This window comes from Bos javanicus, chromosome 2 (genome assembly GCF_032452875.1).
Source record: "Bos javanicus breed banteng chromosome 2, ARS-OSU_banteng_1.0, whole genome shotgun sequence".
Lineage (NCBI taxonomy): Eukaryota > Metazoa > Chordata > Mammalia > Artiodactyla > Bovidae > Bos > Bos javanicus.
Window position 1 is genome coordinate 73,179,899 of NC_083869.1, and position 15,505 is coordinate 73,195,403.

The following is a 15,505-nucleotide window of genomic DNA, read 5'->3' on the forward strand; positions in this document are numbered from 1 at the left end:
TTGTAAAATGTCTATGTTAGCTTAGGATGAGTCATGATGAGACAGATTTAGCCCCTGGCATGTTTCAGTGATAGTGTTTTGCACACATAGCTCCTGCTAAAGACCCTGAGAACACAGCCCTCAGCTTATGGGAAAAAAGCAAGACAACTTAGCAGCCCTGCTTTAAGCATCTTCCCTAAAGGCTGTATGACATGTTTCAACCTATTAGAAACCATATTTCAAGAAGTCCTTCATTGCTACAGGCCCACGGCTGGAACTAGTGTGCATCATGCCAGGGCCTGCCACAGCAGCCAAGGGAGGACATATTTGGTGACAAGGTCTCTCACAGCAGCTCCTTGTTAACCTGCCAGTCCATCTCCTTCATCTCCTGTGAACACAAAACTAGCTTCTTATGGAGGAGTTTCCAGGAGCTATGGCCCAGGATGAGCACACTTTGGAAGCGCCAACTGGACAGGAAGAAACTCGGGCTCTGTCTGACTAGTAACTGGGTCTAGAAACACCTTGGATCCTTTCCAATAAATATGAGAATGATGTCTGAATAAATGTTTGAATATACTGGTGAGAAAATATAATAACTAGAGACACACTGTATGTGACGTTAATTTCATATGCCAACAGAAACACACAGGTGCCCAAGTTAGGAGTTTCTGGCAAAGTGACAGCGTGGAGTTTCATAAGGGAAAAGACGTGGGCAGCAAGTCAAGGTGAGTCTGCAGGTATGCAAAGCAGGGAGGCCCGCCAGCAACGGCACTCCTTTCAGGACACAATGTTTCCTCCACCTGCCTTATCAGGAAATCAGTGACAGCTGCGTGGAGACCCTGGGTCACAAGAATTCCCCACAACCAAGTGCTGCTAGATTTGCTTCAGGCAGCAGGTATTTTCTGCTTGTGTCCCTTAGGCAACCTAAAGGACTTCACAGCTGAGAACCTTCTCTCCTCTACCTCTTGTCTTGCAGGGGAAAAAAACAAGAACCCCTCATGCAATCAGTAATGTATGCTTGTCAGAGTCCACTGTCCAGGTTCTGAAGGTTAACATCAGGGCAGCCACTGTGAAGACAAACATCTCCCAAGCAGATGGCCAGTGGCTGCCACACAGGGCAGAAGGGCTGCCACACAAGGCTTCACCTTAATGCCACATTCTCAGTTATGTCTCCCCGCTGAAAACAACTGATATCATATGCATGTAAGAGATCATCCATTTTATTTCATTTTTTGATCATGTATTCTCATTAAGGAGAGGCCATTATGGTTTAAAACAAAAGTCAGCACGGGCCTGTTTGCCCTTTACAAGACACAAGGCCTAGTTTGCATCTTGGTTCTGCCAAAAGCTGACACGTGTGCATCACCTGACAAAGGACGGGAACTCCTGGAACCTCTTCCTCACCTGGGAACACTTCTGTTGACCACTGTCAGCTTATCTGGTCCTTGACAATTATGTTGACTGCCAGCAGCTAATCTGGTCTTTACATTGTTTCAAAAGAGTTATTTTAAGTGCAAAGTGTTTTGTTCAAATGTGAGTGATGATGATCACCATCAGGCCACTGAGCCAGACGTTAGAAGTATACGTTAGGGGTTTGCACACACACCTATCGCTTATACCCCTGTGTTTTGCTAGGACTGCTGGGTGGAGACATGCCTGGACAGAGCAGCAGCCTCAGCCTCGCTGAGCCTGCAGTCGGGCGGGAATCTGAGGAGGCCAGACCGTCTGTATTCAGAAGCAGTCACGTAACTACTGAACAGAAAAAACACCACAATTTAGGGTCTGATTCTTGCTGTGAATATAAGAACTGTTCTAATCACAATTCCTTTAATCCATGACTGTGCTCACGAGAGTCACACAGGAGCCAAGACTGAACTGACCACGTGGTTTATGTCTCAGGGGTCAAACCCATTATCTATCACATCAAGTTTCGTAAACCTCTAAATAAAACGGTTGCTGTCCATAGTGAACTTTACTGGAAGGGTGGCACTGAAATCATTTTCTTTTAGGACAGCTCCACCCACCTCCCCACTCTCTGGTGGCCTCTCGATACTCAAAGGACTGGGAGTAACAGATACCGGGACAGTTCAACAAGTGACTGGACAATGCGTGGTCTGTCCACCATCTACACACAAGTCCGAGCCCAGAAACACGTGTTCTGAGACAGGCCTGAGGAGCGGGAACCCCAGCAGAGTGAGTTTCTCACATCCAGGAGTTGGTGGAGCAGGCAGAGCTGCTACCAGGTCCCAGAGCCCACAGAGTAGAGCGCATTGCCAGGGGAGGGGGGACACCCACACGTGCCAGTCTCGCCTAACTCCCCTGGGGACAACATGTGATGACAGCTACCAAGGAAAGCGGGGCTTTGAGTTGAGAGGCTGGCCGAGGGCATCCCTGGTCCTGACTGCAGGGGGAGGGCGCGGTGCGCTGGACAGCAGTTGAGAGCCCAGCTGGGGGAACCTGCAGGTGCACTGGCTCTCCACCGCAGCTCAGACATCAGGACGGACGCAGGGGTGTGCACCCTGGACCCGGCTCACCTCCTTGTGGGAGTCTTTGTGGGCTTCCAGTGTCTTCATGATCGTCAGCTCCGCGTAGTTTTTAAACCTCGCTGGCTGGTTTCTCAGGATTTCCCGCAACACTCTGAGAGCCAATGCTCGGATGGAATGCTGGGGCGAGAGTAAAGAAGACATGAGCAAACAGCTCCGGTGCCTCCCTGCGCACACGGTCAGCAGGGCCCGACACCAGGTCCCAGGCCTGGGCTTTCTTGGCACCTGCAGGCACTGCGATACGTATTCCAGGCTGAATGCAAACAGGGTCCCCAGACAGCCAGCTCCATGAGGACAGGTGCGGTGCCTCTGGGGACATCCTGGGACCCAGCACCTAAGAGAGACCCCAGGACGGCTTCCCACATAAGCCAAATTAGGCCCGCATGAGGATGATTAAGTTCATATCAATCTCCCAGGGTTTTTCAGGGTTTCTGAGAGTCAGGTACATATTTGTAAAATACATAAAAGAACAGATGAAGAGGACCTACACATCTCATCAACCTGCCCTGGCAGACAGTGGACTTTCCTACCAGGACAGTGGAGATCTGTCGATACTCCTGACCTTTGAGGTGAGCAGGTCATGGGGGAGGGGAACCTGTGCAGAGCTGCTTAAAGCTCGAGTCATGCGTCTGGAGGAAAGCCATTCCAAACAGACGCCTAATCTCAACAAAAGAGGATGGAGTTTACACCAAATAGAGCCAAACAGTACATCCTGATTCCCTGTCACTCACCTGTACAAGCCACACGCTCACACACCATCCCCTGCCCTTTCCCTGACATTGCTGCTCTCCCGACAAAGCCCAACCAGTACAAGGACTCCAGGAGCCAATACGTACTTTGTTTTAAGAAAAACGAAGACAGATCTTTCATCACCGTCCTTCCACCTTTATTCGCCCTACGCCAAACCACTCAATCTAAGCAGCAGAGAGCCAGTGGAGTCATTATGACATTCACCAGCCTATGCTCACCTGCCTTCCATTAAAGTCACCATCAATGTGACCCTGGCATGACCTCGACCCTCGGCCATGGCCAACTTCCTCGAAATCTGCCTGGTCCTGTCCCTGAGCTGCTCACCACACTTACTGCACTTGTGTTTCTGCTGGCCTACACGAAGCCCAGAGCACAGAGATCGATTCTTACTTCTAGAGGTTAATTCAGGGAAGTCTCAACAGTCATTCCTGCTGCCACACAAGAGAGCAGCCACACTGGGTCGGGGTGGGTGGAGGGGAGGTGGCCTCTGATCAGGCTGCTCACCCCTGGAAGGGTCATCTAAGAGGTACCACATGCAGATGACGAACCAGGCCGGGTGCAAACACCTAGTTCATCATGTTCAAATGTCACAGTGTGGAGAAGGCTTTCTATTTTAAAAATAACAATGGAGGGTAACAGAAAATAGTTATAATCTCTGCTTTTGGAATCTGTTTCTGGAACCACTAACACATGCAACGGTGAACCAAGAGGGAGCCCCAGGGAAGGCAGCATTTAGTGGGTCTTCCAAAAACAAACGTCTCATTTCTCAACTGCATAGAACCATAAAGAAAACCCCTAAGAAAAAAATCCCATTATTAAAAAAAAAAAAACAACTTCACATTCTACATTAACAAAGTCTTAAGACATTTTGTGAAAGTGACCTGAAGCAGGAACAAGTTTCCCTCAACGACTACAAACCCTATTACAGAAAACCCCGCACTGAAGCCAGGACAGGGCTTGTCTCCAGTAAGAACACCACCTTACTAACCGAGGCTCAGAAAACCTGAGAACTGTCTGGGTGTCAACAGGAAGCATAGCACAGAGAGTGGAGAGGAGCCAGGGCCCTGGGATGAGAGGCGTGGCACAGAGAGTGGAGGGAAGCCGGGGCCCCGGGACGGAAGGCATGGCACAGAGTGGAGGGGAGCCGGGGCCCCAGGACGGGAGGCGTGGCACAGAGTGGAGGGGAGCCGTGGCTCCAGGACAGACAGGAAGGCGGGCAGCTCACATCCTTGTCCCCGAGTGTCTCGAGCAGCAACAGCAGGATGGTCTTGAAGTGCTCCTCCCAGACGCCCAGGCTGTCCTCACGCGTGATCTTGAGCAACTCCAGCAATGCGCCCTTCCGCTCCTCCACCCGCTCGTTGTGGTTGGACAGCTCCTTCAGGAGGTCTGCCACCAGGTCCGAGTGGTCAATGGGCACTTGGGGGACACAAGACAGATGCTCAGCCCTGTTAACAGGACCCCGCCCTGCTCTCCAGCCTCTGGGAGGTCCCCACTGGCCCACACCACGCCCTGTGGCACTGGCCTCACTCTACACCCTCAGCAGGTACCCTCACCAGCTCAATGGTGAAAACAGACGTGAAAAGAGGCATCTAGGACGCAGGGACCAACGGGCAGTGCCTCTCTCTACTCGGCCTGACTTTTTTACCCTCCTATTTCAGACAAACAGGAAAAACCCCCCAAAACCCCTCCTGGACTGTCTTCTTCCCAGCTCTACTCCCTGCACCTGGCCTCAGCCAGGCTCCAGCAGGGACACCCTCACTACCCTCAGAGCCCCTTAGCACAGTTTCCTCAAGGCCCTCCACCACCACATCTGATTCGTCAATATTCATTCCCTGCTTCAGTGTCCAGAGCGTAAACACACATGGATCACAGCGTCCAGGCAACCCACAGACTAGCTATTCACAGACCGCAAGGTCTGCCGACATCATGCAGTGTAACGCCTGTCGGGACTTGACCATGGTCTGTACAGCAGAGGAACATATCCTTTCTCTTTACATGTTTTTTTAAGAGACCTCAATACACTTAAATACTCACTTTAAATAGAATGGATGAAACACAAAGACAAACCATTAGAAACCTAAACTTGTACTCTTCTTAAGCTTCTAACCTTCTAAGACTGAAGAACAAACACCAAGGAAGTTGATGTCTTACAGAACCCTCTCGTCTCTCCCCTGCTATCCCACCTTTTCCTTTAAGCCTTTAAGTGTACAGTTGGTGGATAACTATAGCCGACATCCTCGTCTCGTCTGTCTTAAATAAGACTGACAACTGGGTAAGTTAAACACTGTATCAATCCTATGAGTAATGAGGGGAAAAGGTCCACGGCTCCCAGAAGGTACAAATCCAAATAAGCCCTCCACTGCTAGCCTCCTGCCCAGCAGACAGGTGGGTAGACTGAGCTGCTCCCCACAAGTGAGTAGCAATCCACAGGCCAAGGGGCCACACTCTCACGTCCCTGAAGCTACCTGTGCTTTCAGACAGTGTTCCCATCACTGCTTGGCACACGGACAGCACCGTTTTCTTCCTTTCCTGCTCCCCTCCCCTCCAATTCAGCATCCACTGGTAACACAGCCCTCTCCTCTATGTCTGCCACCACAATGGGTCGGTTTCCCCTTAAAGGAAAGGGGAAAGGCATTAAGCTCTGGGGCCAGGGGCTGTGTCTCATTTCTGTGTCTTTGGCAAGCCACACCCTTCTTGACACACAGCAGGCCTTCGCTGAATGCTAACTGCTTAGAATTCTGATTTAAGGTTCTAACTGAAGTCTTCATTCAAAATTGAAAAACAACATAAAATAACAGGCTTGGAAACAAAGTATACATATATAAAACTTTAAAAAACTAATTAAAATTAACTAAAACATATGAACATGACAGTGAGGTGAAAAAAGGAAAAGTTAGGTTCTAAGTAAAATGACTATCCTACCAACACATACTCACTCACTTGTTACTCAATAATGGTCTTAACACAAGAGTCAGAAAAATACCCAGAGCAGTTCTGTTCTGTATCAAGTATGTTCTACTTGGGGCAAGTAACTCTACCTTTCTGAACCTCAGTTTCCTACTTGGAACAATGGGAAGGATCCCTCTATCTCAGCAGCCAGCACATAGCCAGCAGGGCCCCAGGGCACATTAGATCCCTTCCCCAACCGCAGGTCCAGTAATGCGAGAGACCAGCAGGCAGTCTCCTTGCAGGGCTCTGGGACGTCTGGCCACAGCCCAGGATGGGGACATGCCCACCAGAAGCCAAACGGTCAGTGTCCCCATTGCCTATGCCCGTGCTCATCACCACCAGCTTGAGGCCTGATTCTTCACAAAGCCTTCCCCATAGGCCCTCCATGTGCCCCCTGCTCCTGGGCACACGACAGGACCTCAGACGAGCAGAGCAAGGCAGGCCTCTCTGCTCCATCCCACATGCTGTGTGTGCCCAGAGCTATCCTGCCAGGGGCATCAAGCTGGGAGAGACTCACCATCTCGCAGTTGCTCCATGTCGTCGTCGAACACGGCCTCCTTCAGGGCTGTCTTGTCATAGGCGCTGATGGTGTCCGAGTAGGGGTAGGGGCTGTAGTCACGCGCCCGTGGCCCTGGGAAGGCGCGAGGGGGCTGGGTGTTGAGGAGGGAGGTCTTGTTGTCCAGAGCCGTCCGGCCTCCTTCCACCACCTCGCTGCCGCCCCGGCCCTCAGTGGCAGGGGAGGCGATGCCACCGTCACGGGATACCTGGGGCACAGCACACTCTCAGTTCCTTTGTCTAAATCTTCACAAGTATTAGCAGAGCCAGAGATTTCTCACTTGAAATCTGGCTGCTGATACAAGTACAGTTGTTAGTGTTTCCATTTGTAAATATCTAACTCCTAAGTGACCTCCAAAGGGACAGAACATACTTATGTTTTCATCTAACCATTCCTTAGTTCACACAGAATGTCTGTTTTCCTTGGTACTGGATGATTAATTCGACAAATATTTTTGAGATTAGCGCCACGAACTTCTGAGGAGCCCCTGGAGAAGGCAAGCTGTATACCTGAAACCCCCAGTTCTCAAGGAACCTCAGAGGCCAACACCCCAGTGGAATACTTTTACCACCACCAGGAAGAGTTTTCTCTCACTGACACCCTGACATACCACCATGGATGGATGCTCCCCTGATGACCCTCTGGAGACTATTACCAAAATGCAGGTCTGTGTACCTGATGTACAGTGAGGCCAAACACCACCAAAATGTTAGGGTCTGGAGCAGAGAAAGGTTTACTGCAGGGCCAAGCAAGGAGATGGGTGGCTCCTGCCTTAAAAACCCCTGAGACTTCCCAAAGCTTTCAGCAAATCTCTTTTCTAGGGAAGATGAGGGAGGGGCGTGGTTAGTTATTGCAAACTTGTTGGGGTTAAATCCTTTTTCTTGAGATCAGGTCATGTAATGATGTTCCTGTAAATCTCCACCAAGTGAATGTTATTGGTTTTTTGTTTTTTAATTTAATATTTATTTATTTGGCCGCATCGGGTCCTAGTTGTGGCATGCAGCATCTTTAGTTCAAACATTCTAACTCTTAGTTCCCTGTTCCCTTAGTTCCCTAGCTTAGTTCCCTTAGTTCCTTATTCTCTGTTCTGACAAAAAAGGGTGAGGTCCCAAGGGACAACTTTCATCCTCTGAGGTCCAGATCCTGCTAAGAGACAGAACTCAGCTGGCGGCTCCCTCAGGCCGAGGTCCTCAGACTCTGTCCAGCTGTCATCACTGAGGGAGCCAGGTGCCGAGGACCCAACTGGCCCTGAAGCCCCTCAGGTCGCCCAGATGCTGGGGCCCAGGTCCTACAGACTGCGTCCTATACAGATGTCCACTGGCATCAGGTCACAGAGGCGGGGATGGGGAGAGGTTCATGGCTGCCTCAAGCCAGTGGGTGGCCTTGGTGAGGGCTCTGGAGCCCTGCAGGACACAGTCCCCAGCATGTCCCCTGGGTGCCCCCACTCTCTAGCTCACCTCACGGCCAGGTGAGCTGGACAGCCCTGGACGGGGAAGGCCGGAATCCACTCTCCACCTGCCCATTACCATTCCGCTGACCACTGGCTGAATGGGCCACTGAAGGTCACTCATTGACAGTTCCTTGCTTGGGGGAGGGGCCTACTGTAGCACTGACCAATGGCTCAGCAACCATTAGCGGCCTCGCAGTAAGTGCTGCCTGGTAACGGGGTACAGGTAGCAGGGCATAGCAAACGGCCATGGGCTAGGGGCTGTGCACGACCCCACTGTTATTAGAGTGCCACCACCCGCGAGTCCCCTGATATATTCCCTACAGTGATGAGATCTCTACCTACAGAGAACTCAGCATCCCCCAGGCAGATAGCTCTTCCCTCAGGTGTTTCTGACTCTCAGAGCTGGTCTTTATGCTGGTCAAAGAACAGTTCTTTAATATTTTCTGAAAATGTTTTCCTAATATATTTCTGAGTTTTGTCTAAAACTAATTAAAGCTCTGGTCCCCTGGCCCTTGTGTCATGTTTCTGACCGGCTCCATTCTCAGGGGGTCCCTTCTTCTGAGTACGCTGGCCTATCCGGCACCCTTTACAGGTTAGCAGAGAAAGTGTGGCTGACTGCAGTGGAAAGAGCAAAATGGTCACTTTCCTCAAGTCAGACGTGTGACTACAGAACAGTGGAGGAAACATTTCCAGGCAGCCACACCCCACTGGTGATTCCTATGGCAAAATTTTTATTTGTGCTTGTCGGTAAGATACATCTCTCTCATTTTATGCCTATGCATTTGTGGATTTTTTTTTAATTGTAGTAAAAAAAACCACACAAAAACTGTGTGTGTATGTATATATGATATATATGTCAAATCATTTAAATTAGTTAATTAAGTGTCTAACTTAGTAACATTAAATACATTCACAATGGTGTGTAAGCATTACGACTGTGTCATATTTTGGGCAAAACTTTTTTCATCTTACCCAACCAAAACTCTGTTACCATTAATAACTCCCTGGCCCTTCCAGCCCTGTAGTCTCTGTTCTACTGTCTGTCTTTATGAATTTGACTACTCTAGGGACCTCATGTAAGTGGAATCACACGGTATTTGTCTTTCTCTATCTGGCTTATTTCACTTAGCAAGACGTTTTCAAGGTCCATTCATGTTCTAACACATACATAGTATTATGTTCCTTTTTATGGCTGAACAATACTGCAGTACATATTGCATTTTGTTTATCCATTTATTTGTTGATGGATACTTGGATTGCTTCCACCTTTGTGCTACTATGACTAATATCATTCTGAACACTGGTGCACAAATGTCTGTTCATGTTTTTGCTTTCAATTCCTTTAGATATACACCTGGTAGAACCAATGCTAGGATGCACTGGTTCTTACACACCCTGCCCAAAAGATCTTGTCCTAACATAATTAAGATAAAAAAGAATTTATAAATTTATGCATAGAAGACTGAACAGGAGTTTTCTCGTGGTATAAGATGTTTCATAGATAATTTTTTTAAAAAAATTATTTTATTTTAGCTGTGCCAGGTCTTAGTTGTGGCATGCGGGGTCTCATTCCCTGACCAGGGATTGAACCCAGGCCCCCTACACTGGCAGCACAGAGTGTTAGCCACTGTTCCACCAGAGAAGTCCCAGATAATTTTTGTCTCTTTGTAACTCTCTTTTAAAAGTAAAACATACATTATTAATATAATGAAAAAATTATTTATAAAAGGGTTTTAAAAACTTCAGACAATAAAAAAAGAAAGTGAAAAACTCCTAATACTAATCACGTTTAACAACAAAATCTAACTTTCTTAACTTGGTACATTATATCAATTTGATACCCTTTTGGCTGGATGTCCTTCCTGAAAGTTCCCCTCATATCCCATGATGCCACACTCCCCTCCGCTAATCTTTGGTCCTTCTTGACTCCTTTTCTTCTGTCTTTCCCTTAGTGTTGATGCTCCTTAGGATTTTGTCCTTCCTTCCACTTGGCTGACTTCACTTGCTTTTCTTTAGTTACCAGCAGGCAACTAGTCAATGTCTCTCAAACCTCCACCACCAGCCCAAATCACCAGCCTCAACGCCAGACTGGTATGTCTGAAAGCCTAATGGCTGTTTGCGTCAACGTTTCATCATGTTCCCACCCCCCATATTATCTCACTGAATTGCAGCAGCATGTCCTCAACAGTCCTTGCCAGAGACTCTGGCTCTTCTATTTCTGCTCATGAGCTACCCAACTCAACTTCCTCTGGAGTCATGTTCCATCTTAGGGTCTCAGCAATCCTTCTAAAATGTATGTGTGACCATGCCACTTCCCTGGTTAAAAATGCTTCAGAGATTCTTCAGTCAACTCCAGAGAAGCCTGTGCAGCTCCTTCTCCCCCATCCAGGGCACGCCCGCCATGTTCACTGCCGCCACCCCCCAGGGGACATCCTCCTGTGTCCACCCCCATCCTCCTGCCTCCTCACAGACTTCTCTAGGACTACGACAAGCACCTCGCAGTCTTCATGCTCAGAAGGTGACATCATCTCCTCTGCAGATTCATCCGGAGCACCCAGACTGGCCCTGATCGCTCCTCCCCCAGGACAGTTTGCTGCCACCCTGCCTGCCTCTACAGGAGACTGCAGCTCCTGGAGCACCACACTGGCGTCGGGTGCAGGCGCACTGTTTTTATCACATCAGAGGAACATAAACATGTCCAGGATAATGGAAGCCAACTGAGAAAAAGGGCATTTAACATTCTTTACAAGATAGCTGCGGGCTACACTGCAATTTCACAAAGCTGCCCTGGGCCTCTTAAAATCATACTATTCTAACTATGAGATAAAAATAACGTTGGGGTTCAGTAATCCCAGTGCTCAGTGTTCAGGATTATCCCTGGATGGACACAGAGGTCCCTACCGCTCCAGGTGGTGACTATACACAGCCCTCCCTCTGTCAGCCTGCGGATACTCACAATATCGCAGTCCTTTCTGCCATCTCTTTTAATGGGCTCATTCAGATCCTCTTGGCTTCGAAAACTAAACTTTTCAATGGCTTCTGTCACTCCACGCAAAGAACTATAGATTTCTTCAGAGTTCAGGTTTTCAGTATCATAGTCCAGCATGCTATAGATCAAAAATATTTTATTCCTTAAATTGAGGCACACACATAAAATTGGGGTATGGGTAAAAATTACTTCTAATAATTTACAGAATAAGATATAATTATAGTTTCTTTAGGTGATTTGGAATAATAAGGAGACATCTTTTGTTAGAGCACCACCACCGGACAACTTAATTACACATCCTCCTCGTCAGATCTGGCCCCAAACACACGACATCAGCACTCAATAAGAGCCAGTGCAGTGGGAAAACAGCAACCATGAGAATGCAAGAACTCAAAGAGTGACAACCAGTGATGATGCATGAGGTAATGGACGTGGAAAAATAACTTTCATACCTTGAAGATGGAAAAAAGTAGTTTGGTTGTTACTGGTCTCAAATGTACAAATAAATGAAAAGAAAGCTAGTGTTACAGACAAATTTTAAAGGAGCGAAGCACACGACTGTAAAAGGCTGGATTTTGCTTACCAGTATCTGAAACCTGTAAAAATGAAACCCCAGAGTAGAGAATGACTCAAAGTCAGATCCACCAATGCACTCCTGACAGCCTTCCATCTAACCCAGGAATTTGCTTGCAAAACCAAACTCTTCTAGATGCAGACTCTGGGAGTTTTACAACAAAAGCAGATCTTATAAAGATGAGTCACACTTCCAGATGAACACCTAAAAGCACTTCAGAAAGTAAGAAATATCTGTCCCTTACAGAAAAATGACATCAGCTCTTGTCCATGGAGACATCTAGCACAGCAAAACACAGAATAAGGCAAAAATCCTCCTGGGATAATGCAGTGTACAATAGAGTGCCCTTTAGATGTTTGCAAAGTACACTGAGAGAGACGGAAGAGCCTAAGAACAAAACCATCACCTTCCCTCCCTGCAAATAATTCAAGGGAGCCAGGCCGAAAAACTGTTACTTAAACATCACTTGTCCCAAGTAAGTATTCAAGAAAAGATCAGATAAGTTGGTCTAAATTTGAAGAAAGTCTTGAGTTACAACTGAGAATTGCCAGGGACATTAAAAGAATCCTTGAAAGTGAAAGTCACTCAGTCATGTCCGACTCTTTGCGACCCCATGGATTGTGTCCATGGAATTCTCCAGGCCAAAATAATGGAGTGGGTAGTCTTTCCCTTCTCCAGGGGATCCTTCCCAACCCAGGGATTGAACCCAGGTCTCCCGCATTGCAGGTGGATTCTTTACCAGCTGAGCCACAAGGGAAGTCCAAAGAGAATCCTTGGCTGTATATAAATAAACATTCAATGGCATTCATTATTAAGGACTAAAGAACAGCAATCTCTCTGTTCTTCAGAAGAGAAATAACTGAAACCAGTCATCCACTGGTGGGAACCACTCCTCCCCCAAGAGCAATACACCCAGACTTGTACATTCTGTTAGGAAGAAAGTTTCCTGTAACTTAAACACAAACCATGTTTACCAACCTTCCCCTCAATACACACACTTTTTTGTTGTTGCTGTTGTCCAAGGTTTGGGCAGATGAACAATACTTGAACAGTTCTCACTTGAATTAGCCAGACCTCTACTGGCTGGAAGTTGTAATGACCTGAGTGGTTTCTAAGACTGGATGGGTCCTGCGAGAGCACAAGATCTGAATTCACTCTCTGAGATGAATTTACTGTCTTTGCAACCTTCCGGCCCAGGCAGCAGGCATCCTTCTTTTCTGATGAATGAAAGAAAACACCCTAACTGTACTTGGAGAGTTCACAAAAACACATGCCAACTCAAAGACTGGCTCTGGCATCAAACAAAAAGAAACGTGAACTTCAACACATTTATAGTTAAGACTCCATGTACACATTGACAGGAGGTGGAATCAAAAACTTGAACAGAATTCAAGATTTCAACCCCTTCTAAGTTCATAAGGTTATCTAAGGCAATATTGCTTTAATGTGAAGGGAGTACGACTGTAGAGCACAGGGGCTCCCTGACACCATCCACCCCTCCTTCTAAAACACCACAACACTAGCTTATGTGTGAGCAAAGGCATTTATACATCTGGCCAGTACACTATGTTTTATAAATAAAGACTGAATATGACTTAAACAAAAAAATATGTATATAAGATGTCAAAAGATGCCTTAAAATACTTTTAACAACAACAATCAAAAAAAATAACACAGCCCATGCAAAAGGAACAAACATGGGAAGAATGCAGGGATGGACAGGAGGAAGTCTGGGGAACGTTCAGCTTTTAAGGGATGTCACAATATTATTCTCCATGTCGCTTCAGAAGATGCTGGCTTTCACGTAGTTCACCCCATTATTTTTAACCTGAACTTCCTTAAAAATAATTCATTTGAGTCATATAACTTTAGCATGATAGTAGCCTCTTTTTTTAAAATATGAAAATAAAGGATTCTGCCAGTTAATGGTCCTCATTCTTACTTTCAATTAATAAACCAACTCGGACTTCCAATTTAGGAGAACCTGTGCACAGCCAAGTACAATCTGCGGTGACACTTCTTTTAGACTCACTAGCTTGAGTTTTGAAGTATCTCCTTGGTATGAAGTGGAAACTGTGAGCTCCAGGTGAGAGACAGGATTATTTTCCTCTAAAGGGAAACATATAAGGCTGCTTTCCTTGCCATTTCACGTCCTGGCAATTGTGTTTCTTCAAGTCAATACCCACGAGCCCTTACTGCGTGGGGAAGAAGGAACCCTCTGTGGATGCTGTCATCAGGGAATCACAGGTGGTACGACCCCAACAAGTAGTACATGTAAGGGGACAGCAAGAGGGATGCAGCAGCTTTACTTAGAAAACACTGGGGCAGTAACCCCCAGTCTGTCACCTGCCCCCACATTCTGTCTTGTTTTAGCTTGGAGGTATAATCCCTTAGGTCAAAGGCCAGATCTTAGTCATCTATAAACACTGTGATTAGACTCCAGAAAGATTTTCATAGGGTTCTTTAGATTAGGAAAAGTTGCTCAATCAGTCAGTATTCACGGATCCGAGGTCTGGCCAGGGCACTAGATACCAGGCAGAATAAAGTTCTGGACTCACCCTGCTGAGAAGGATGCAGAGCGTAGGTGGGGGCGGGGCACATGAAATTGGGTCGCCAAGAAAAGAGAAGCTGGGACAGAAGTGTGCCTTCTGAGACGTTCTTCTTTGTCATGTGTAGGAAAGAGATACCAGGTATGGAATAAGGATAACTGTTTCTGTTCATGACATCAATAGGGTTTTGGCAAAGAGACAGACTTCCTCTTTCTTAGTTTGATGTAACAGACAGGTTTTCTAAGTGTCAGTGTCTCTGGTCCACTCTCTCTCCCTCCAACATTAACAGAAGTTATAGCCATTTATGAAGCATTAGCTAAAGCACTGGGTATTTGTTTGTGTACCCAAGTGTGAAAAGTGATTCAGGAACAGATGTCCTCTGGAGGGCGGTCTTCATGGCTAGATGAGAAGATTGATTGCCTGGGGGTGAAGCTTGGTGCCCAGTAAGGCACACAGGTCAGTATACTGGGAGACAGTCAATAAACTGGTCTTACACTTCGAGGCATGACCAACCTTTAACAAACGGCAGTGACGTGCTTTATTTGCACTGAGGAAGGCAGCTGCCTCACTGTCCACATGCCCCTGCCCGTCCCTGTGCATCTATATGTCATCACAGGGGCACCTGCACACTTGAGGGGTTACTTTCAGAGCTGCGAGAGTTTCAAAAGGAAAATGCTGTTAAAATATTTAGCTGACTTGTTTACTTGTTCACTATGCTGAGCATACAAAGGTAAGAATGTAAATCTTCTGTGAAATCTCCAAGGCATTCGAAAATAACACATTTCTTTTCTGTTTTGTCTTAACCCTGTCCTGTCACAGAGGCAAGACTCATCTCACATAGCACAGAGGGAGCAGGCTGCCCTGTACTCTGCTCATGTATCAGGAGCCAACAGGGAAGGGATTCTCTGATCTTTCGACCTTTACAAAAAGCACCCAGAGACCCTCAAACAGGTAACTACAGAAATACATGGACCCTCCTTTCATACCATGGATTCCCCATCTGATCTGTCGCATTCCACTGGCAGCCTGTGGGGACCCCACAGCTCTCCTGCTTGGAGCAGCCCCTTTAATGAGCTATAATAGGGAGCGACTTCTTGGGGCTGCTTTTCTGGATCTCAGTCTTCAGACTATTACCACATGCAGGACAGCAGGAAAGACATCCCACA

The 15,505-nt window shown here is 47.2% G+C and overlaps 1 protein-coding gene across 18 annotated transcripts in view; it reads right to left on the reverse strand.

Moving 5' to 3' along the window:
* CLASP1 (cytoplasmic linker associated protein 1) overlaps positions 1 to 15,505 on the reverse strand; it is a 273,353-nt gene that overhangs the window by 21,802 nt on the left and 236,046 nt on the right. For all 18 annotated transcript variants that reach the window (XM_061440036.1, XM_061440038.1, XM_061440042.1 and 15 more), the window contains 4 exons: positions 11,184 to 11,334; positions 6,739 to 6,985; positions 4,498 to 4,688; positions 2,514 to 2,642 (listed from right to left, as the gene is read on the reverse strand). In XM_061440036.1, the coding sequence (XP_061296020.1) occupies positions 2,514 to 2,642; positions 4,498 to 4,688; positions 6,739 to 6,985; positions 11,184 to 11,334 (718 nt within the window). The remainder of the gene's footprint in view (positions 1 to 2,513; positions 2,643 to 4,497; positions 4,689 to 6,738; positions 6,986 to 11,183; positions 11,335 to 15,505) is intronic.